Source organism: Aythya fuligula, chromosome 7, assembly GCF_009819795.1.
Source record: "Aythya fuligula isolate bAytFul2 chromosome 7, bAytFul2.pri, whole genome shotgun sequence".
In the NCBI taxonomy this organism is placed as follows: domain Eukaryota; kingdom Metazoa; phylum Chordata; class Aves; order Anseriformes; family Anatidae; genus Aythya; species Aythya fuligula.
The window spans coordinates 4,098,744-4,122,993 of record NC_045565.1 but is presented as its reverse complement, the minus strand read 5'-3'; the positions used below and the strand labels follow the sequence as shown (position 1 = coordinate 4,122,993).

General features: G+C 37.0%; 2 protein-coding genes across 6 annotated transcripts in view; one reads left to right on the top strand and one right to left on the bottom strand.

The window, feature by feature from the left end:
* Window positions 1–23,046, bottom strand: part of LRRTM3 (leucine rich repeat transmembrane neuronal 3) — an 84,036-nt gene extending 60,990 nt beyond the window's left edge. The window contains exons 1-2 of one of the 2 annotated variants that reach the window (XM_032191589.1): window positions 22,515–23,046; window positions 20,662–22,193 (exon numbers count right to left, since the gene is read on the bottom strand). In XM_032191589.1, coding sequence (XP_032047480.1) covers window positions 20,662–22,193; window positions 22,515–22,518 — 1,536 coding nt within the window. In that variant the 5' untranslated portion in view covers window positions 22,519–23,046. Of the gene's footprint in view, window positions 1–20,661; window positions 22,297–22,514 lie in introns of those variants that run through there. The other variant, XM_032191588.1, reaches the window with a different exon arrangement.
* Window positions 1–24,250, top strand: part of CTNNA3 (catenin alpha 3) — a 458,724-nt gene that overhangs the window by 182,129 nt on the left and 252,345 nt on the right. The window lies entirely within an intron of this gene.

Sequence of the window (24,250 nt, the reverse complement as noted above, 5' to 3'; positions counted from 1 at the left end):
TTTATGTGGAATATTTGTGTCAGATTATTTTTTCTCTGTTTATGGTTTAAGGAGGGCAAAAAAAACTTTTTTCTTTGAAAAATAGCACAGCTGAGACAGTGTTAGGTTTTGTAAGATGGTAGCTTAATAGGATAGCCAAAAGTGTGACTGATCTCATACATGTGTTTTATAAACAAAACACACATGAAATGTTATTTTTGTCACCTTGTTTCTCAAGTATAAAGGCATTCATTCATGGATTGTTAGAATGACAGACGTTACTTGAACTAAACATGCCTTTATCTGAATACCAGCTATGCTTGTATACTTGCACGCTGTCTTCATCTACTGTTATGTACACTTCTATTTGCCAACCATAAAATAAATGGATTTTAATTTGTCATTTACATGCTTTTGCATTGTGCATCAATAAGACTCTAATCAAATTTAATTCTACGCCCATTGCTGAATGACAGTTTTTAACATAATAAGTCTTGATTTTCATATTCATCTCGCTGATTTTCAAAGAGAAATTGAAAGAACTGTTCACTGAATTTTCCCTACAGAATGATAGTTTGGTAATAAAATTTTCTAGATTTATTCCAATGCATATGAATGAAGATTACAGCTGTATCTGTACACTGTAAAGCCTTAGTGCTTTGTAGTATGTCTAGCCTAATATAAACATAAGCTATTGGAAACTAGAACTAAACATAGTATCAAAATAAATAAAGGAAAATGAATTAAGGATAACATTACTGGGTGGAGCTGAACTCACCAAAGAAAAAAATTGAGAACCACTGCTGGCAGTTCCTTCTACACATGTTTCTTGGGAGGATGGTACTGTAAGTGCTTGAGATACTGCACATAGCTGCTTTTTATCAGTCTCCTAATTATTGTGTCTAGTAGATGTGGTAGATGGGGAACAACTACTACTGTCTTAGGTGCTTAAAAGTAGCACTGACCCAGAAAATTGTATTTTCTAAACCAGCTTTATCACAGCAGATAATCAGTATTGTTTCACAGGGTAATGTGGGTAAAGTACAGCACATTCACAGTATTTATTTGGACTCTCAGAAAGCTAGAGTTCTTCACAAGGGGCTATTTAGGAAACTAAATAGTCCTGAGGTGAAAGGGAAAGTAGTCTTCTGGGGTAGGACCTGGCTAGAGACAGACAAGAAAAGAAGGAATGAAGTGTCTGCTTTCCATGCAGCAAAAGGTTAACAGCAGGGAGCCCTCAAGTATTCAAATGAGGTTAATCTATTTTTAAGTTTTCTCTGAAAGGGAAAATGGCACAATGTGCTGATAGTATACATTTATTTAGGTCTGTCAAATTTAGGAAAGTCAACCAGGAACTTCCAGAACACAGTAAAGCTAGATGAATGAGCAGCAGCACACCAAGCAAAATAAATTGTTGACAAGTGTAAAGTATTGCCTGTTGGCAGTGGTAGGAATAATCTGAACTATAGACATCTGCTGTTAGTGCTTAAGTGAAGTGGTAGCAGCGTTTAAAGACTATGTTGGTGTCTTCTGGACACTTTGTTCAAAAGGCTTGTGCAGAGTACAGTGATGATATAAACAGGGTTCTGGCATGTATGCCATAGACTAGAAACATATTGAAAATAATATTTTCTTCTATGCAAGTGTTTGATCTATTCTCTTGTGTCTATCTTCATTTCTAATTAGGTAATAAACATGATATCAAGGAAGATCAGTAGAAACAAAAATGGTTTGGAGATTGCTGAATGAAATGTTTAAAAGTATTTGATTCAAGTGATATGTAATTGGTTTTAAAGTGATCTATTAAAATCTTTTTATTCACAACCCACAGTTCATCTGTAGAACTTCCTGCCAGAAGTCAGTGATGTTAAGGTTTTGGGAGAATTTCTTTAAAAAGGCTTTATTTCTATATATATAACAAGAATACTTATAAGCATGTTATTTAAAGTCAGATGTATGATATGTGATCAATGTGCATGAAGGGATAATGTATGAAAGGCTAAGAAACATTTTTTTTCAGTGGTATCTTTTCTCCAGCTGTTGTAGCATATCTTGTATTTTCTTGTAAATATGTATTTCTACCTGTTGTTATATATAGGTTGCTCAGAAAGCCTACTAGTCAGGTCTAGTATGACACTTATCAGTGTAATTGCAGTGTCTTTATCTCAGAGAGCAAAAATAGTAAAATGCCCTGCATATAAATTTGTTCGATTTATGAGCTATTGCTTCCATGAAAGCACCCCTGAATTTAAACTAGATTAGTGTATTATGGATCATCATGGTCTGAGCTTTTTAAACAGAGACACATGATGTTAATCCCATGAAAACAATTTTTGTGTTGATATTTGTTTGTGTGATTTAGGGTTTCTATAGAGCCTATCATCTCATTAGTATTCCAGCTCTTTTGTTATGCTAATGAAGTCAGCAGATTGGAAGAGAATTTTCAACTTTTAAAATGCCACTTGTACCCCCTTTCATGTGCCATCATGTTTCACAGAGAGAGATGGTGAAAAGCAGCATTTGGCAGTTTGTAGCTGGACCTCTTTCAGAAATGCAGGAAAACTTCTCTGAGCAACTTCTGCTGTAGGGGATGTGCTTTCTTTGCATAAAGGATGGAGTATCGTGTTCCCTGGTGTAGTCTTGTTCGTTCTCAATAATCCCCTGTCTTTCCGGTATAGGCAAGCCTGACTTTGTGTGCTCAATGTACGTCACTTTATAATAATATTTCTTACATCAAACAAATGCAACCAACAAAAATCCAAATCTTTTGAACTATTTAAAGTTGTCTGTTTTCATATGATACATCTTTCATTTCTCTTTGTGGTATTAATAGTGAAGCATAATACTGACATGTAATTTCCAGGCTAGATCATTGCTTGTCCTTAATTAAGCTGGATTTTGAACACTAAACCTCAGTCCTTTGGAAATGATAACCACGATATCAGTGTGCTCTTACTAAGATGTGTTGGATAGGACAAATAATTAGAAAGAAAGATGTGAGGATTAACGTAAAATGAAACTTAATTTTGTTTAACACTGTAAGTACAAAGTTATTACTTCAGCTGTAGTTAATGTTTATTAATACTAGATGTTAAATACAAAATCTGAATTCAGTTATTTTTTCAAAATTTTTTTTCAATTTTTATTTTTTCAATTTTTTTTTTCAACGTTCACCCGGATAGACATTCACAGTAATGCAATACTCCAACTCTACACTAATTTCTAAGCACTCATGTATTTACATCAGATCATGAGTCACTTCAGAAAGAATAGCCATAATTCACAAAGTGAAATGAGTTTTTTAAAACTGAAATTAAAAACTCAAGCTCTGGATTTATTATGGTGGTCATAATTGCTGGGATGGCTATTGTGAAGGTTTTGATTTGTTTACTTGAATGAAAAATATAAATGCCTTCCAATGCAGTGTTGTTCTGCTGTCATGCAGCAAAGCATTTATGTTTCTCTAAAGTTCTGCAGGCAATCATCATTTATATTTGACAATGTAGGAGGAAAACCTGCCAAACCACAACAGGCCTATGTGATTTCTGTGGTGATTATAAGCTCCGAGTAATTTTATTTTATGGGTTGACAGGCTGTAGAACTTCAAGCAACACTTCTGAAAGCATGATTTTATGGGATTAAGGTTATATCTTAATTTAATATATTCTGCACCTTTCTAAATTCAGATGGTAGTGTCTGGGGCTGCTCCCTTGCTGCTGTGTAATCCTTCACTCACTTTCTCTGACTCATGCTCTTCCACCCACTCTTTCACTCTTTGTGGGTTCTCTCTCCACTTTTTGTAAGAAGAAGAAATAACAACTAAACTTTTTTTTTTTTTTTTTTTAATAGCATATAAACATTTTCTAACTATACAAACTGAGATTATGCTAATCTGAGAACCGAAAATGTGAGCGCTGCTGCTGAGGTAGATGGTAGACCATACATAAGATAAAGACACAATTTTTACCACATACAGGGTGAAGGCAGTTTCCATTGGGGTTCCTTAACTGCAAGTGAGAGCTACAGTGTAGGAAAGTCCCTTGCATGTTTAATGCTGTTCTGCACATTTGAGAGCTGTGGTGTATCTGCTTTGGAGAAAAACCTATAAAGTTGCTCTGGTGGTTCTCGGGCATTCCTGCCTCCCTTCTCCTTGTTCTTCCCACCCATCTCAAAAGCAGAGTTAACTGTTTGAAAAGGTTCTCAAATACAGTGAGGAATGAGAGAACTGGATGTTTTCCTATGTACTAATTATGTACAACATTTATTTGAATGCTAGGTTTAAGGTATAAATGGAAATGGAAATCTGTTCTGGCTCGATTAAACAAAATAGTTGTGTAGAACAGGCAGTCACAAAGATCTACTGATTGGAGCTGGAGACCAGCAGCAGGAGGGTGAGCATCTGCTCCCTGTTCAACCGTTGTCCATAAGGAAACCAGATCAGGTGTATTTTCTGTATAAATGACTTTAATAATGCTTGCCTAGTCTTGTTCAGTGCTTCAAGACTCTCTAATGAAAGATGTTTCGATATTTTTGTTGTTGAAATTACTTAAAGGAATGACATTTATTTCTAATTACAACTAATTATTTGTATTATGAAGCAGTAGGGGAGGAAGGTTATAATCTTCAATTTATTAATTGATCTATATCTGACTTGATGAGCTGTTTACTCTCAATTAGAAATTAATGGAAAATTAAGTGATTGGTTTTGTTTTATACTAAAATTATAAATAAGAAGAATGATTACTTGCCAGATTGATGAGTTACTTTTGCATGCAGCAAGCAAAGGAACAAAGCAGATGTAGTCCTTTCCTACTTTATTGCTGTTGGGAGTATAATTTAACGGAAATCTATGTCTTTATGGCCACTTCTACTGTCTTCCAAAAACACAAACCATTATGAGACTATCAGAGAAACATCACAAGGTATTTTGGTCACAGAGAGAATGAGTTGACTTGGACATTTGAAAATCCACTGTTTTGTGGCCTCCTTTGGTTTGGGAGGAATTGGGTGCAGGTGGGCACACGCTGCAACGTGTCAGACCTTAACCCTGGAGTATTAAACACAGGAAAGACAATGATAAAAAGATTTATAGTCTGTTATCGAAAGCAAGCAGCCTGTAGAACTCAGAAACAGTAAAATCACACCCTTCACAGTGTTGGAGTGGCACTAGATTCTTCTCCCTGAGAAGAGTTTTGGACATGATTTGGTAGTATCAACTGTTTTTCACCTACGAGACAAGATGGCCTGAACACCCTGAACCTGTTTTCCAGGAGACACGATGAATCAGTGGTGCCATCATCCTCTCCACTGAACAGATTGGTCTGTCTGCCCCCTCCTACAGCTTCTGTGAGGAACAGGAGCTAATGAATATTATTTAATCAATCAAACCTTTGAAAGATAGAATGCAAAAAAGGCTGCTTGTGACAAAATAATTGTTTCTCTGTAGTGCTGGCTTCTTTTTATTTACAGACATCACGAATTTTCTAAATGCTAGATAAAGCAATTCTGGAAGCTTGATAAGGGACTGTGATTCAGCAGGACTAATGTCGCATGTTGTGTTAGTGTAATGCATGTCTGCAAAGATCTTTGAAGAGTGTAGGCCATGTGTGGCATTAGGGTATGTCCCTCAACAGCAGCATTGTGTGTCAGTTTTTCCAGACTGGTCTTTGTGCCGCACCCAAGTGTGTGGGTGCTACGGAAGGGCACATCTCAGCTGCTATACACTGTGTTGAGAAGGGAAGGTGGCGAGTTAGGCTGCTTTTCCTTGTCTCCATCCCTCTCAGTGGCTGAAAAGCTAATACTGAGAAGAGTGGATTTGTTGCAGCCGTCACAAGTCATGCTTATTTAGTGAGGAAATTGTTAAATGCTGAGGCCTCCTGTCAGCATAATATCAGTGTCCTACTTTCATACCACTGATTTACAAGTTGCAGCATATGACAGGCTTCTGTAAAATTCAGCTAACCTTTTGGAATGCTTTGATGTATGAATTAGTTACGAAGGTTAAATTTTCTGAAATATCCTTGTGGCTTTTATGGTAACTTATGCACAAAGTCCTCATGCCAGTACATTCTTTATGAACTCTGTCTTCCTTTGAATTTTGTGGCACACTTATCCTTTGGAAAAATCTTAACTTGTCTTTTGTTCCAATAGAGCAATCTGAGCCAAACAGAAAAGATGGACTGGGACTACAGGAGTGGTTTCCTGCCTTTATCAATAAAGTTGTTGCTTTATTTGTATTGATGGCAAGGATGAAGAGATGAGTATGCTGTCCTAGTCATTGCCCCAGGCCGGGTTCATCTAGTCCTGACAAGAAATTCAGGGTTTGAAGGATGATAGTCAGGTATTGAGCACTCAACATGACTTCTCAGGGAGGTCTGGGGACATATTAAACGGGCCACTATGGAAACGGGAGGTGTTTTGTTGTTGCAAAATCAAATAGCAGCCGTGGTACAAAGTTAGTGGACGTTTCACAGGACTGTACTGAAGATTTGAAATTCTCTCCCCCACAGCTATTAGAAATTAAACCTCTCCTACAGTTACTCCAAGTAGGGAAAAATATGTTAAATGCCTTGAAATAAATTTTGCATTAGGGCTGTGGAAGGACAACCAGAGGGCTGCTTTGCTGTATTTTACTTCAGCCTCAACTCTGCAGCTTGTAGGCTACAAGCCTGAAATTAAACTCCTAAAATTATAAAAGCTTAAAACAAAGAGAACATTAATGGTCCCTGGCTTCTTTCCCACAGGCTCTGCAAGCTTTGATTTCCGGAACTTTAATAGACTAGGAAAGCATAAAGCTATTGCTGTTATGTATTGCTCTTCTTATACTCAGTATTACTACTGTCAAACTGAACAGCACTTCCTTAAAAAAATAACACATCTGAGTTGATAGTTAACCTGAGAAGGCTAAATGGTACTTTTGAAGAGCCAGGAAAGTGCACTGTTTTTCCATTAAACATGCTCTTAGAAATAGAATAAAAGCAGCAGAAGGGGGATGCACAGTGATTCTTCACTGATAAATGTTGCGTCAGTGGCATAAAATTAATGTAAAGGTAATCTAACCACCCTGAACACCCATTCAGTATGGTTTTGCCAATAAGGAACCCTTTTACAGACCTTACCGTGGATGTCTACTCAAATTCCTCCATTAGAAATGAAGATAGGGCTTAGAGAGCAGCTTCTTTTCAGCTTCATTTGGTAGGCTCATTGGACAGCTGAATGTAAAGCTGGTGAGACTTCAAGTTGTGCTGGGACATCAGCAGACTTTTCAGTGTATTTTTTCTCCTGTAAGTGTGTTGGTGAATCCTCACTAAGACAAAAATCAAACTTCCTGAATCAAAAGATAGTCCGCTCCGAAGGATACGGATGTCTGTCAAGTTACTGGAGACTTACAGTACTTCTTGGAAAGGACTCACAGGCCAACCCCGTCAAGTTATTTCACTACAAATCTTGAGTTAGAAGTTTGATTTAGAGGATCAGTTTAGAATACTGTCATGAATGATAGAATAGTTTGTGTTGTAAAGGGATCTTTTTTGATCATCTCATCCAAGAGATAACCATTAATTTTGGGTCAATTAGCAACTGGACCAACACATGAAGGAACCAAGTCAGATACAGTCAGAAATTAATTTGAATGTGTGTTTCATTTTCAGCTATCCACATTTTACCATTAGCTGACTAAATAAGCCTAAATAATGGTCACAGTGATTTCTACAGTATATAAATTAAGAAACAGGGAAGGGCTGTATTTTCAGGTGCCCGCTAGTTTTGAGCAGTTGGGTTTGAGGCATTCTTATTCTGGGCTGTTTTTTTAATATTCCTTTGCAAATCCTTTTTTTTTTTTTTTTTTTTTTTTTTTTTTCTTACACTAGCATGCAGCACCACTGCAGTGTGTTAGCAAAAGATACGTAGCAGGTAGCAGGTGGATTTCCACTTTCAGTCCTGCTTCATCTACTGCCTGGCACAGGTTTTCTCTCAGCTCTTGCATTTCTGTCAGCTACCCTCCCCCTTCAAAGCTCTTAGTACATTCTTCTGCGTTCATTCAATAAAATTGGACATATAAATTTATGCTGAAAATAACATATAGTGTTGCTTGTTTTTTTTCATTCTGTTGAGGTTACAGAGACGTGGAAGACAATGTCTTAAACTGTATAAAACAAGCATTTGTTTTAAATTGAATGAATGCTCATGTAAGGGGCACAGGCTATAGATGTTCAGAAGGGATGTCTGTGAAAATGTGTGCTTTATTTGAAACCTCTTAAAAAGGGAAAGACTCTTTTTTAAGAGTGTAGATGGGAAATTTTTGATTAAAGTCTTTTGAAACAACCCTTCTAAATAGATGCAAAGCATTCTGTGGTGCCGAGGTTAAAGGGATCGTGGATTGTTCAGCTGCAGTTCTAAGAGAGCCTGTTACAACCACGCATTTTCATTAACCAGGTCAGCTGAAGAAGTATTGTCTATATACTGCTGCATAGTTGTCTGCCTCAAACTACCCTATTGATAAAGAGAGGACTTGTGTTTGCAGAGTTCTTTTCAAGTACAGAAAAATGTATGTGGGACAGATTAATTAATAGTTCAGCCAATGTGAAATTAACCTTAAGTAGCTAAATCAGCTTCCTTTTTGCAGCATTAGGACATGTCCTGTCTGTTATATCCAGGTAAAGCATTGATACAAAAAAAATTAATTCTTTGTAACTAATCAAAATGCTGTTGCAGCAAGGCCCATAATTGGAGGTAACTTTTGTTTTCTCACGCATAACAATATTTGAACGCTATGTTAATTTCCAGTTAAAATTGATAGGGTTTTTGCAGAAGGTATGAATACCCAAAACACTGATTGGCTTTTTTTTCTTTTCCCCCCTGAGTATTCAAGCATGTTTTTTTTTTTTCTTTTTTCTTTTTTTTTTTTTTCACTCTATCATTTTGCTTGTTACTTGATCAATGAGTCTTCTCTGCTGGCAGAGGCAATTTAAAACTATTGTGAAAATTTCTCATAATGTTCTTTTGCTGAAAGCTTGCTTGCTGTTGGAGCTGACTTTGTAAACAAGGCTTTGCAGTGCTCTGCAGAACTTGGTAAACTAGAATTCAAGGGCATCTGGTACACCGATGTTCTTGGATTTTCTTGGATTCTCTTTAATTCTGGGAGATAGGTAATCAAAAGAGTAGAGGACTCAAAACTAGAGGAAATAAAGTGTGTGGGAGAGAGATATCTGAAAAATAAATCAAAATAATGATACATTTCCTTTTTATGAGAAGCAAACCCGCTCTTGGGGAGTCTTGCTGCTAAGAAATTCCCATAATAACCTTCTTTAAGGTTAAAAGCACATGCAGAAAGTCTGGTGATCTACAACAGGGATGAAGATTCATGAATTCTAATGTTGTTAGATTGAAATGAAATTTCTAAGTTTATGAGGGGGTGTGCTTCTCTGGCTTTCATGTCAGAGACCGTGGTACTGCTGTAGTAGAACCCCTGTAGTTCACCCACACTTCTGTAAGCCTCTTTCAACTGCTTTTCTGAACTAATTTCAACAGAGGATTGTCCACAATAATACTAAAAATTCATGAGCCTGGGTATGTTGTATAGTCTGCCATTAGTGTTTTATATTACTTATTGAAAAACTAAAATGCTGGACAGCCTAAAATGCCATTTTAGCAGTTTCCTCTGTCCTTACTACCCATGTAGCTTAAAAGACTGACTCCTATATTTTATTTCTAAGGTAGGTGAATTTTGCTGCCAGTTTGGGGTAGTCATGCAGCTGGATAACTGGGGAAGGAAATAATTTTTCCAGTGAGCTGCTGGGACTGTACAAAAAGTTATCAAACATCTATACAAAGCTTTGCACCAAAGTTGCCTTAAAGCTTGAATCAGTAGCAGATTGCAGTTGGTTAGCACGTCACACTGGCTATTCTGGGAGCCCTCGATCTTAGGGAAAAGGATCATCTCAGAGATTGTCAAGCCCCAAATTCAATGTACACAGACAATCACAACCAAGAATATTTTGGTATCTTTCTCTGCTGATATTTGGAGTGTTGACAAATGTGGGACAACTTCTTAAGTATATGAGCTTAAGTAGAATTAATGAGTACCAGTAATAAATTCTCACTATCATCCCTACGTAGAAGTCTTTCCTTTTCATCATCTCATTAATGAGTTTGAGCCATTAACAGCTTAGAGTGCTGAATAAGGATTTACATTTAATTGAAGTCTTCTGCTCTTAGCTGACAAGATGTATTTTAAACACTTGATGGATGTAATTAGTGTGATGAGGCTTTAAAAGAAATTGTGTTTGTTCAGTTTAGAATTTGCCATGTTGGTTTATACGTGAAGCTAAAGCACACTTATCAGTAGTTTGGTGGGTTTGGAAAATTGTGTTTTATTATTCTTGCTAATATATAGGAGTTTTAACATGTTGTTACAGCCCAAATGCATCATGGTTTTAGTTTTGAGAATGCAGTTTATCATGTTATGATTGCCAATTAATTTATAATGCTACAAAATACATTTTATTCCATGTCAGAACATACACTTAAGTTACAGACAAGCCTGCATTCTGGATAGCAAGAAATTGTGCATACTTGTTTAAGTTACTGTGCTTATCAAGCTTTCAAAAAAAATAAACCTCCATGAATACTGCTGGACTTGAGTACCTGCAAATTAAGGGCAACTGCCTGCTGCTCAAGGTCACTATTGCCCTTCAGTCATTTCCTTCTGTTCAGCCTGATAGGCAATACCTTCTCACTTCAATATTTCAAGATTTATTCTAAAGTTATATGCAAAAATTAAACCAAAAGAAAACCAACCAACCAAAAAAGTACAGGGATGTTGAGTTGCCATGGTGGTTGGCTTCCTTAAGTTGTAAAACAAATACTGTCTGTAAGTTCAAACTCTCAATGAGAAGAGCTTAATGGCAACTACATGCAGATTGCCATTGCCTCACAGTTTATTGCTTCCCTTGTGGGAAACAGTTTATTTTCAATGTCTTTAAAAAAAAAAAATAAAATAGGAAGACATAAAGATTTAATACAGAATCATAGAATGGTTTGGGTTGGAAGGGACCTTAAAGCCCATCCAGTTCCAACCCCCTGCTCTGGGCAGGGACACCTCCCAGCAGTCCAGGCATCGATCACTCCCAGGGATGGGGCATCCACAGCTTCTTCTCTGGGCAGCCTGTGCCAGTGCCTCACCACCCTCTGTATGAAGAATTTATTCCTGATGTCTCATCTACATTTCCTCCTTTTTTTTTTTTGTCTTAAAACCATTTCCCCTTGTCCTATAACTACACTCCCTGACAAAGAGTCCCTCCCCAGCGTTCCTGTAGGCCCCTTTGAGGCACTGGAAGCCCACTCTGAAGTCTCCCCCGGGGCCTTCTCTTGTCCAGGCTGACCAACCCCAACTCTCTCAGTCTGTTTTCATTGGAGCGGTGCTCCAGCCCTCTGAGCATCTTCGTAGCCAGAATTCTGATTTACGGTGTTATTTTTTCCCTATATTCTATCATTGTGACATACATGTTGCCAGTGTCAATAGGGATGAACAGAAATATATGGTCCAGCATCATTCATGTTGAAGGAAATCTTTCTTCAATGAAAGACAACTTACTGGCTAGGAATCGGAAGTGTTAAAGAGCTTTTGCGTTCATATAACAATAGTGCTACTTTTTGCTGCTGTCCCACATTTGTATCAGTTGTGCAGCTTGGAAACTGTTGTTAAAGATTAGTGAAATAAGGGAAAAGTAATTATTTAGTCCTAAAAGTACAGGAACTGGGTGCAAGTGGCTGTAGGAAAAGTTCTCACTGAAGGCTTTCTGTCACTGTCTGTCATGATCCTTTGTTGGAAGGTGGATAGTTAGCATATTATGCTGTGAGTCACAGGTATAACATGAAATTAAATCAATTTCTAAATTGGAAATTACTTGTATATGCAATGCATATGTATTCTGGGTAGTACAGTTTGTTTCAGGAGAAGCTGGCTGATATGAGGCAATGTAGAATGAAGCCTGCACTGTTCTGAGGGTATGACTCACATTACAGATGGCTAGGAGGCTAATATTGTGATATGAAAGTGTTATAAAGAATAGTGTACTGCTAACAAAACTCTGATGTGCTGGAATTATTGTTTGATGTTACTATATTTCAAAGAGGAAAAGATGATCCTTTTCTCAAACTTCAAATAAATATTTTTATATAAGATTACTGTGATTGTTATTAGTGAGGAATGTGGGGAGTAAACTCATCTGGTTAAAAAACAGACTCTCTGTAGAGCTGTTTCTTATACTGAACCATAGGTAATTATTTTTCAGAAGTCAGTTAATTTTAACTGGGTGGCAGGAATTAGTGGCAGCCCCTTTTATAGTAGGTAAGAAGACAGTGTTGCGATATATACCATGTTTTTAATATGCATCCCACCCAATGTTAATAAGATATATCTGCTACCATCTGCACAACATTCTGATACAACTGCTGGCTTTCATTGGCAAACAAGTTTCCTGGAAGATAGTAGTTGAGACTAGCTTCATGAAGCTTAGTCAGAGCACTTTGTATAGCTTACAGTCTTCTTTAAATTTCAGTCTGGGGGGAAGGAGAGAGGAGGTAGCATTCCATCAAAAAGGTTAAGTACTCAACTGTTGCAAGAAGTGAAGATGTGAGTGGCACCTGGGTGTTTAAATTCCCGTTTGCAGATTTGAAAATCTTTCCTGTAGTCTGTTTTAAAACAAACAAGATAATCCATAGGAAACTGAAAAATCAATAACAAAGCATCAATTAAGGTGATGAAGTCTAAAGTGTTTTTGTTTGTTTGTTTGTTTGGTGCAACTCCAGTATTCATTTTGTAAACTGCATTCCCCTTTTTTATTCTTTTAATATCTGTGGCTTTTGCACAGCTTTACACAAACCAGAGAAGTTTCTACACAATTGGAGAAATAAAGAAATAAATAACGTGCAACATGAAACAATGTGTGTGCTAGAATATACATTATAAAATCTGTATTTTGGAATAAGGAATCCAATTACAATGGTTGTATCTTCAGTGGCTCAGAGATTGTATGACTAATGCATTATTATTGCTTATTATCTACATTCTAGCAAAACACATGTTCAGTCTTCATGTTTCCTTCATCTACAGCTACTTGTAATCTTGAGGGCAATGAAGGGAAGAATTACAAAGGCAATTAGGGTGCCCAGCTTCCATTGGAGATCTTGTTTGTACCTTTGAACGTTTTTATGTATATTTTCTCCCCTGAGTTACAGCTGAACCAGCAGAAGGGGCTGGTAATTTCATTACATTATTTTGAAGTTGATTTGTGAGTTTTACAGCCTTTAAGGAAGTGGAAAATATAGTGCCTAATTTAAAATCTGAACTATGAGTTCTACAACACCAGTTATTATAGACACTAGTTAAAGAACTGTTATTCAAACATGCAGTGAGTCCCTGACCGTAAAAGGCATGTGTAAAACCCAACAACTCAACCCATGTTTTGTCAGGAAGCACAGAATAAATGCTAGGGGAATATACTGAGCTAGAGCAATGCATGTTAGCAGCAAGCAGTATCATTATCGTTGCTAGACTTGTTTAAAATAGTCATACAGGAAACAACAAAATATTAAGATGAAACATATTTTGGTTATTTCTGTATGAACTGCGTCCCAGAGTTTCATGAAAAGGTGTTTTACATCATAAGAAGGCAGTTTTTCTTTCTTGTTAAAATAGGTATGAAACAGAAGTTACTAAGAAGTTTTTTTGTTTGATTTTTCAAGATGCTAAGAACCAGATAGCAGCATATTTTAAAAACAAAAAGTTCTTAAAATACTTTAAGAAATACGTAAATGCTATTTTGTTTTTAACGTTTGAATTCCCATTACCTTGGAACATGTTAGTTTGTCTTTCAAAATCACTTTCTTGACTTCTGGAAAAGCTCAGAGATCTTCCCTGACTTTTTACTGGCACTGTTAAGGCATTTACAGTCCTCTTCCTGATTCTTTCAATTTCCACCTATCAGTATAATTATGCACATGAATTGTAGTGCCCATAAAAATGCAAAGTTTTTGTATAGTTAGTATATCACATTATGGGATATAGCACAGGTATAATATATGACAGCTATAGAAGGTACTGCTGGATATCAAGTGAGAGTAACTATAATAAAGGCTGACTTCATGATGACAACTCTTGCAGGCTGCTGCCAATAGCAAGGTTGTTTGTTTGTTTGTTTTCCAGCATTAAGCAATTAGGTTCCTTAGAGACCAAGCTAGTTAAATGTTTTGTTAGTTTGAAGAAGAAAAGAATTTGCATGCAGAATTGAGCTGATATTTTTTGCAATGGTGTAGTAAAGCAATAAACCTCGTAATGTAGTTGTGTCTTTGTGTAAGTAAATGAGTAATTAGGATGTTTCAGTTTCCTATATGTTTATATTAAAAAAGTCAGTGCTACCACAAAACATTTGGAGAATTTGCAAGGTTAAATTGTAATTATGAAGTCCTACATGATCTTAATGTAGGTGTGACGTGTGGTCAATGTATTAGTCACACAGAAACATAGGAAGTGACTGTTTTAGGGAGTAAGGAGACGTATTTGAGGGCTTCTTGGAGAACTCTTTTTGAGAGAGATTTCTAGTCATTCAGTTTTATCTTGACAAGCCAGTTTGTGTGAAACTAAGACACTGTAAGAAAGAATTAAGGATTTTGTTTTCTTAAAAAGTTCGCTTGGTTTCAGTAATAAATAATTTTAAATTTGTATTTTTTTCACATGAACATAAAATACTTCCTGTAATAATGTCAGTGAATGTCATTGATGTGTTTAGAAAGAAAAGCCTAATAAAGAAATAGGGGTTAACTACCCTTTTGTCCCTTCCTAGAACAGTACCCATTCTTACATTTGAATGCTAATGCTGTAGTCATGATACTTTAGTATTAATGAGCAAGACAAAAATTTTAGGTAGATGTGATCCTTTTGATGGGTTGGTCATATAAAACATACTACCTCTCTTTGAAAATCTTTGTTCATTATTATTTTTACAAGGCTTGCACTAGTTCTAAATTTGACATAATTTCTTTGGTAGGTAAAACATTGGCCATCAACTCCCACCTATCTATCCTTGATTGTCTTGAGTACTACTCCTTTTATTAATTTACAACCTTGATAATCTGTTCATAGCTCCTGAACACTGCCATTAAAATATATATAAATATATGTTTTAATTTATTTTTTGCATCCTATCGTAATAATTCACCGTTATGACAAGAATTAATTTGGCTGTAGCCCTGAGGATCACATCAAAATCCTTTATTGTACCACTGTGATAGCACTAATTTTAGAAAGCCTAGTTAAGAAGAGGCTGGATATCACTGACTGACAGGTGACCTCCATGCACACCTACATACATAAAGTTACAAATGCAGCTGTATTTCATTCAGTGCAGAGTGAAATGAGTTCTTGTGCATGCCCTTAAGGAAACTCAATCTACAGTAGCTGTAATCCTGATGTCACTGATTTGTATCCTTCACTGTAATTTAAAATATTGCTGGTGGCATAGACATAGCGTAAGGCCTAAAGCAGTTGCTGCAAACCATACCAGCAGGTTGCTGCATGCAGCCTCTGCCCAAGAAAATATGCTGTGTACCCACGTCAGTGGTAAGTTTCCCCTTATTTGGTTTTATTACTGCTTGTGGATTTCATCTTTTATAATTTCTTATGTTTTCTGTACACTGTGTGTTGATGTTACTGTAACTTGTAAAAAGGGGGTAACTGCCCTTCCTTTTGATGTCTAATGAGACCTTTCTCATTGTAAAAATACATGTTATAATCTGCCAGTGAAGGAAGTTGAAGTAGTTGCTTGTAGTCTATTTTTATTATGTCTTAATGTCACTTAGTAATGTTTTATAAGTAATAAGTTCTAAATGAGTGGCCACAAATTTGTTACAGCACCTGTCCTTCCTGCCTAATGCTTCTTGCCTTTTAATGATAGTGTATCCTTACACACTGGATAGACCATTTCTTGCTAGCATTTATCTGTTCTTATTTTCCCCGTCATTCACTACATTCAGGTTATGACTCCCATACATAGAGATGAAATTAAAATACAATTGAATATTTAGTATGCTGAAAGGATTAGCTGCTGCTATCTCATTATACATTAGAATGCAAAGTAAGAAGGCAAACACATCTGTATGCAAGAGATACCTGTGATTAAGCTAACTACCCACTGGATGTCACTATTGTTCCACAGAAATTCATCTAACAGAATATTTATCTAGAGTTGAGTGGCTGACTGCAAAGACCTTCAGCTTGTAGTAAACTGAGAATTTCTAATTGTGTTTGTGGGAATATTGTATGTTTATGTTCATTTTTGCAATTGAATTTTATGTCAAGGTTTGCTAGTTCATAAGAAACAAAAAAACAAAAATTGCCAAACACTAAGCCATGATGACTGTGTAAGTGCAGATAGTGAGTAATGAAAACCTACCAGCCAGTAGAGATGCTTGCATTCATTATATTCAAGCCACTTGTTCTCATTATTATTCTCCTACTCTGCAATTGCTGGAGGTAATCTCAACACAGTGAATGAACATTACCAGTCTGCTTGAATTTGCCTAGTACATTGGTTATTTTCTTCTCCAAAAATGTGCATTCTGTATCATTTAGTATCCTGAAATATCACTGGTATATTTTAAGAGCTAGTGAATAGCATCTCAGGCTTTTAATTGAGAAGCGAAGTAGTCCACTGGCTAGGAGGATATCTTTGGGAAGGAGACTGGATTATCTTCCAAGTTCTCAATAGGTGTGTGATCTCGAGCAAATTACCCAAAATGTCTCTTGTTTGTTTCCTTTGCAATCTTTTGCCTGTCTTCTCAACATCCCTTGTATAAACATTTAGCATAAGAGATTTTTGCAAGGTGCTTGTGGAATAGCTAGCAGAGGATGTCCTGACATCAGATTTTTGGGACAGTATAATAAAGTGAAACAACCTTGTTTGGTGATTCCACCCAACGTTTGTCTTGTCACTGTTTAAACAACTATTGACTGCTTTACCAATAAAAATGAAAAGGGTACTGCATTTTGTCTGTGGCTTGAAATAACTTGGTCTTCAAGTGGTAGCCCCAGAACACAAAATATGACTCAGGAAAAGGAATAGTTTTTTTGTTTTGTTTTGTTTTTGTTTGTTTTGTTTTTTTTTTTTTTTTTTTTTTTTTTTTTTTTTTTTTTTTTTTTTTTTTTAAAAAAGCTTCTAAATACATTTTTGCTCTCCTAAACTTGGAATATATGGACAGCATCAGGTTCATTAAAGGACAGGTGAGTTATGAGAACCGTTCAGTCATCTCCTTCCTCAAATTGGTACCTGAAATACTTTAAGAAGTAGAGCTTTAAAAGCCATCAAGCCATCATAGCTTTTGCACATCCTCTGAGGATTGCTTGGCATCAACCCATTAAGGCTTTAACAGTTCTGTGAGAAAATGGCATCAAAATATCCCAAAACCAAGACGGAGTGGGACACTAGGTACCTGCTATCCAATCTGGAGAAAAGCAATGAGAAATTTCTTCTCTGGAATCACTTTACCACTTCATTTGTATTCAGGAAGAGGGCAGCCTTTCACAGGGACTGGAAGTTGCTCGGCTAAGATGAGGTTGTCTCCTACAAGATGATTGTAATTTGTGATTCTGGTGGCCTAGCCACTCAAAACAAGTCACTTCTAGAGTGTTCAGTTTGATGGCGGTGAGATTAAGGTTAGTTTAGTTTGTGTTGTCTTTGTGCAGATCAAAGCATGTGTTTTGTAGTATGCTTTAACATGTTATGAAGCTGGTTAAAAATGTTTTTTAAGCCATAGCCACTGGAGTGGGATTTAACAACTCAGTTCTCAGGCCTCAGGCTACACAAGAAGGTCCAATTAGTTATACTGGGCATTTTATTTTGTGTAATAAGACAGCAGTTTCATTATCAATAGCAGCAATTACATGTTCATCTGTGTTTACTATATAGTTGGAAGGATATGAAAAGTGAAGTCTGTTGTGTCTTGGGTGATGAATGACTTACTTGATCTGAGCATGTCTGTGCTGGAATATAAACATGCTGGATTTTCCTCGATATTTTTGTTACCCATCTATGGTTTATGACATACTGGCTTTATTTGCTTTTTCACTCCCATAGTTAAATATTTTTGAAGGGAGTTAGTGATAATTTTACAGGTATTAATTTCTGTAGGATTGATTTTTTTTCTGAGTATTGAGATAGAACGAGGCAGTAAAGAGACACACAAGGGAGCATATAAAGTCAGGCTCAGTTATTTACAACTCATTCACAATCACAATCCATTAAGAAGTTTTAGAAATGTATTGATTATTCTTAAATAACAGAATTTTTAAATTAATCATCTGAAATTATTTTCAGACTGTAGTTAGCACTCCCCAAACAAAGGAATAGCAGGATTTTCTTTTACATATACATGTGTGTATGTATGTGTGCATATATATATATGTATATATATGCACACATACATGTGTGTATGTATATGTTGGGGGGCAATCTTTTTTAATACCTGATATTAGTCATCATGCAGACACTGAAGCCTATAGAAGTAAAGAGATGGTTCTTACCACTAAGTTTACAGCAAAGTATAATCCTTCAGCACAGGGATAACCAAGACCTGCTGGTAGAAAACTGAATCCTGTAACAGCTAAGGTAATTTAATTTATATTGACTTTTAGTAGCAACTTTTAAACTACAATTAAACTTAAAAGTCATAGTCTGCTCATTGCTGCTAAAATGTCTTAAGCACTTCCATTAATAATTGATGGGGATCCTATTTGTATTGAATAACGTGGGGTCTCAGTGTTGCAGGATTCAGGGTAGTCTCAAGCTCCTGCTCTTGGTTATTTTCTCACTTGAGTCCTTGAAAATGAGAATGGTTTCACTACGTGAAAAAAACAAACCACCAGCACAACAAAAAAACCTTCAAGTATATTAATTCTTTTTAAGGAAATGCTTTATAGCTTTGTTTTTATCATATCTAGCATATCTCAAGGTGATTGGCTGTGATTACTATTTTTTCTAGTAAAAATGTAGGAGAACATCCTGGTAAGGTTTTGCTTTTTTTAGTTTGCTGCAATGAAACTGCTTTGTAGAAACACTCCCTCCCAAGTGATTGAAGACGTGCAGTTTACTAAGCCAAATCAAGTTACAAAATAGACATAATTACATTACTGACTCTACTTCTATATGGGTGCTGCTGAATTATTTCAAGAATGAAAAAACAAACAAACAACATCGTCCTGTTCAAAAGATCATCAAAATATATAGGATGCATGATTTTTTTTTTTCCAGATATATGGGGGATGTTATATTCTAATGCAATAAACACAATTAGATGACTTTGGGAGTGGGAAGGCAGGGAGTAGCCAGGTTCCAAATCTGAATTTTGTCCAGAGCCACTGATGAATGACTCCACATTCAAAATGAGTATCTGAATTCTTGTAATGTTATCAGGGTATTGCTAAGAGAGAAACATAATTTGTTACTGATTCCTTTAAAGATTTTTGGATGCAATCTTCTTAGATCAGTGAGCAACCAATTTTCTCTGAAAGCTCTCTTGCAGTTGCTGTGTTTCTAAAATGTACACTGTTTTCCTTTATACATAATGAAGCTTTATTTAGTTATTAGAGAGACAGTGTACAAAATGCATCACAAAACCCTAAAAGCCCAGCCCAGCAAATTGAAAGAAATAGAAGAAAATGACAGATTTCATTGTTTCCTCAGCTACATTAATGTCTTTGACAGTCTTGAAAAGAGAATTTCTAATGAGCACTTGAACAAATGTGTGCAGGAAGTGGTCTTGCTTTTGCTACTGCACATTTGAGTTCCTCTAATTGCATCAATAAGGAATTTCTGCTCCTCATTTAATGAATGCCTTTTGACTACTTTCTGAAAGGCAACTGGATATAAGGGATAAACACTGGCACCTTTTGTATGAGGTCGCATAAACAGGTTACCGTTAGTAGTTATCAGCCTTAGAAAAACTGTTATAATGCAGTAGGGTAAAGCCCACCTTTTTTATTTCAATATTTTTATTAGGCTCGGGTTTCTCACTACTTTGCTTTTGGTGTGATAACTCAAGTCCTAAGACGGTGCTTTAGCTCATCCCTGGCTTTTTATTGTATCTTGTGCTGGGCAGAAATCAGGCATTCTTTCAGAGCTGTTTCTGCACCATCTCTTGCCTCAGAGAAGTCAGAATTCCTATGATACTACAGCACCTGGGTCTTTAATTTGTTTTTGGCTCAAAAAATGAGTTTCAGAGCATGGGCTAGGGTTAGTTTGGGGGAAGGGAGCTGGGTTTGATTTTTTTTTCTTCATTGTCATTTTTCTCCCTAAACAGAGGCACACTCACTGCAGGTGCAGTGGATTAGTTATGAAAGAAGTTTTCTATTTAAAAACAAGCAAGACTTTAATGAAATCAGGAGAGGGTTTGTACAATAGGTATTGTATTAAACCAGAGCTCAGGCTTAACATTGATTGCGGTATTTAAATTTCAATGAGTTGATTATGTATGAGAGTAAAATGACCAGTATTATGAATGTACAAAAAAGTGACATGGAAGAGCTGTGCCAGAAAAGTGAGAAAAACGTTCCCTTTATAGTCCCTAGAGTTCAATAAAGCACCACTATTTCCCAGCTTTTAAAAGCTCTTTTATCACAATGGTTCATACCTCGCATTCCCTGGAGCCTGATTTGTTATACGTGCAGGGTCCTGCTCCATTCAGCAGCATCTCACTGGTTTCAGTGTTGGTAGGTTTGTAATCTACATAAAATTCCTGTGTGCTTGGAGTCATTTGCTTCAGTGACTGTCTTTTCTTTTTCCTGTGCCTTCGCATGAGAGAGCGCTGCTGCAGCTGCTTCATACTGGCTGGGTAACGCTTCCATGACACATATATTACCAGCAGGATCACAAGCACAGACAAGAAAAGGGCCACGCTCCCTGCAATGATTTTATGGAAGGAGATGTGTTCTGTGTCATGCTCAGGTTCGGAGCTTGATTCAGTGGCTCCAATAGTTGGGGGCAGGGGGGGCTTGCTGTCATGTTTAGGCCTGGTGAGTTTTGGTTTAAACGTTGGCTTTGGGAGAGCTCGTGCTAGTTCAAACCTTTCCGTGGTACTTTTGCCACAGATGCTGTAGTTTTTCACTGCATCAACAACATTCACCCCCTGCAGTTCTTTGGGGCTGGCACAAATAATTGTATTTTCCCTCAGCCCTTTAAAACTTTTAAGCCAGTTTACCAGAGAGCAAATGTTTCTGCTGCATTCCCATATATTCCCAGCAAGGCTGATGTCATTGAGGGATATCCAAGAGTCCAAAATTTCTTGACCAATAAATGTGAGCTTGTTTGAATCCAGGTTGAGGCGCTGTAAATTGGGCACACACTGAAAAACACTAGGTCCACTGAAAGCTTCTATTTCATTGCCAGATAAATCAAGTCTTTGTAATGAGCTCCAGGTCCAGGACATAGTTTGTCCTATCACACTGATTTTATTCCACTGTAAATAAAGGTTTTGAAGGCTGACTAGCCTTGGAAAAAGTGCCAGGTTGAGCTTAGAAAATTGATTGTGCTCCAGATGAAGCTCTTTCAGTCTGATCATGCCTGCAAAGACATTTCTTGCTAAACTTCGGATGCGATTATAACCCAGGTCCAACAGTTCAAGGTTCCTACAGTCTTGAAATATTCGAACAGGGATGGTTCTTAGGGAATTGGACCGCAAATGTAAACTCAGCAGCTTCCTTAAGCCCCTGAACTGTTCAGATCCCAGAGACTGCAGCTGATTGTATGACAGATCCAAATTCCGGAGATTTGTCACAGGTCTGAAGGTATTATTAAGAAAATAGGAGATTCTGTTGGAACTCAAGATCAACTCTTTTAGTCTGCGTATTCCATTGAAAGCATTTTCGTCAATATTGCTGATGTGGTTATGGTCTAAATAGAGCCAGGTGAGTTGATTAAGACCTTTAAATTGATTGTATTTTAGTTTTTGGAGGCTGTTATATCGAAGGGACAAACCTAAACAACCAGCAGATATACTTGAGGGAATCTCCTGCAATTTCTGAGATTCACAATATACCATTTTGCCTTCACACCTACAGCCCTTAGGGCATCCTCGTTCAGCAGAAGAAAGCATTGTCAGTAATACAGTAGGGGCTATTACCAGAGCTACAGCTGATCCGCTCAGTAGCCTAATTACATTGAAACCTGGAAATAAAAACAACTTAGAAAAGTTATCCCCCCACACATCAGTCATTTCTTTCAATCATGCTAAAATCTTTATTTCAACAATCATTTAAAAATCCCTAGCTTGACTCAACTACTTTTCACATTGTTTTCTTTACTCAGATTTTCTTAAAGAATGCCTTAATAAATACTGAAAAACAGTTGGGTAAAAGGTGTAATCCCTAAGCAATTTAACTGTAATCACAAATCACATCAAGGTAAGTCTATGGTAAGTCTAATAAAGCAGAGGCTATGCAGTGGCTATGAATTGTATATTAAAAAAAAATAACATGAAAAACATACCCATCCTTTGTGTTGTTCAAAGGTCGTCCTTAGGTCTTTTGTTTTTTGCTTAGTGTGCCACAAGCATGGCAGCCCCTGTCAGCTGCACTGTAGTGAGTCAGGGCTCGCTGACACCCAGGAAGAAAAATTGGACCCCTTGGGAGATGGACCGATTTTGGAACATTATTCTTTGCCAGCCATGCAGAACACTCCAAGAATAAATCAATCCCAACACAGCATTCGCAGCAAAATGTCAAATTCTTCCTAGGTAATAGGATCTTCATGGATATTACGTTTTTGCATCTTTATAGTTAGGAACCTGGCTTTTAAATTTTCTCTTTATAGGAAAGCATGTTAGATTCCTCCAAGCACCGTTTAGCTATCTGAATTCACACATCTGTATTCCATAGCACAGCAGTTCCCTTACTTAGTACCCGATCCGGCTAGGAAGCTGCTTTGTAGCAAAGAAGGTGGAATAAGCCCGTACAATGAACAAGCTCTGCTCACTTCTGCGTACTGTCATTCTGAAAGCTCCGTCTGACTGTTGCTTTGGTTTCAGTGAATGCAGTCTTATGTAAAGCTGCCCCCAGTGGTGAAGAATATTATGGGCATGTGCAGAAATGTCTTCCTTTTATCTTGCAAATGAGTAAGCTCTGCTGGGAAAAGAGTGATTGTTCTGAGTGACTAATAGGAGCAGACTGGTCAGCTTCAGCGTAAACTAGCGAGGTGTGCTGAAATATCCAAATCCTCTTAGTCTCTTTTGCTGCGTGTGAAAGCTGTTTTCATCCTTGAACTTAATAGCTCTGTATGCGCTGCTGAGACTTTTGTCTGAAGGGCTAGCGTGACATTTGTAGGACATAGATACAAATTTTCAGTCCTAAGGGTGGTTGTTGTTTTTTTTTTTTTTTTTTTTTTTTCTCTTTGCATTAGATGTGCTCACATGACCTTTTTGCTATAATTCACTTATTTATTTTTTTTTTTTTTTCCCAGTTCAGGTATCAGTTCCTCAGTGTGCCTCTTACCAAGCATTTCAGTGGGAACACTATATTTTACAACATGAAAAATGTTTCGGAGCTGACATTTTGCCTTTTTACTTCTTTCTCTTCTGTTAAAAGGCATAATGCCAGGAGGTTAGAAGAGACTATTGTGTTCATTTATTTCCCAACTTGCTGTCACTTTGTTCCATAACACTGCGCGTTTCAAACACAGGCTTCCGTAATCCTTACAATATGAGGACTAAGCAGCTTCATGTGGTACTTTAATTAGGTGAATTGTTTTTACTGTGACTTCTGTCATGAGCAGGATTTTATGTGAAGGTAAAATATACAGAGTTCTTTTAGATGTGTGACTCTGGACAGTTCTTAGATATCACAAAGAGCCTTTTTCTCTTTCCTTTTCTCTTCCCTTTTTCGCTGTGTGCTGTAGAGGGAGGACACATCCTCTTAACTGGGCAGAACAGCGTTAAGGTGGCATTATAGTAAATGCACCCCACTAGCAGTCTTCCTTCACCAAGAAATATGTGATCAGAGATGATGGTGGGGAAGTGTAAAGTCATGGCTCTGTGCAGTGCAAGAAGAGGCAGAAGCCTGAAGAGAAGGGTGCTGCTCGTTAGAATAGTACAGATTACACTCCCTCAAATGCAACCAGACAGCTCTAAGAAATGCTCTTCCTCTGTGAGGCAGGATCCTTACCCCTTGGAGTAATGTGCTTTGGATTATACTGTATTATTCACTGCTGTGAGCATTGAAGAATGTAAA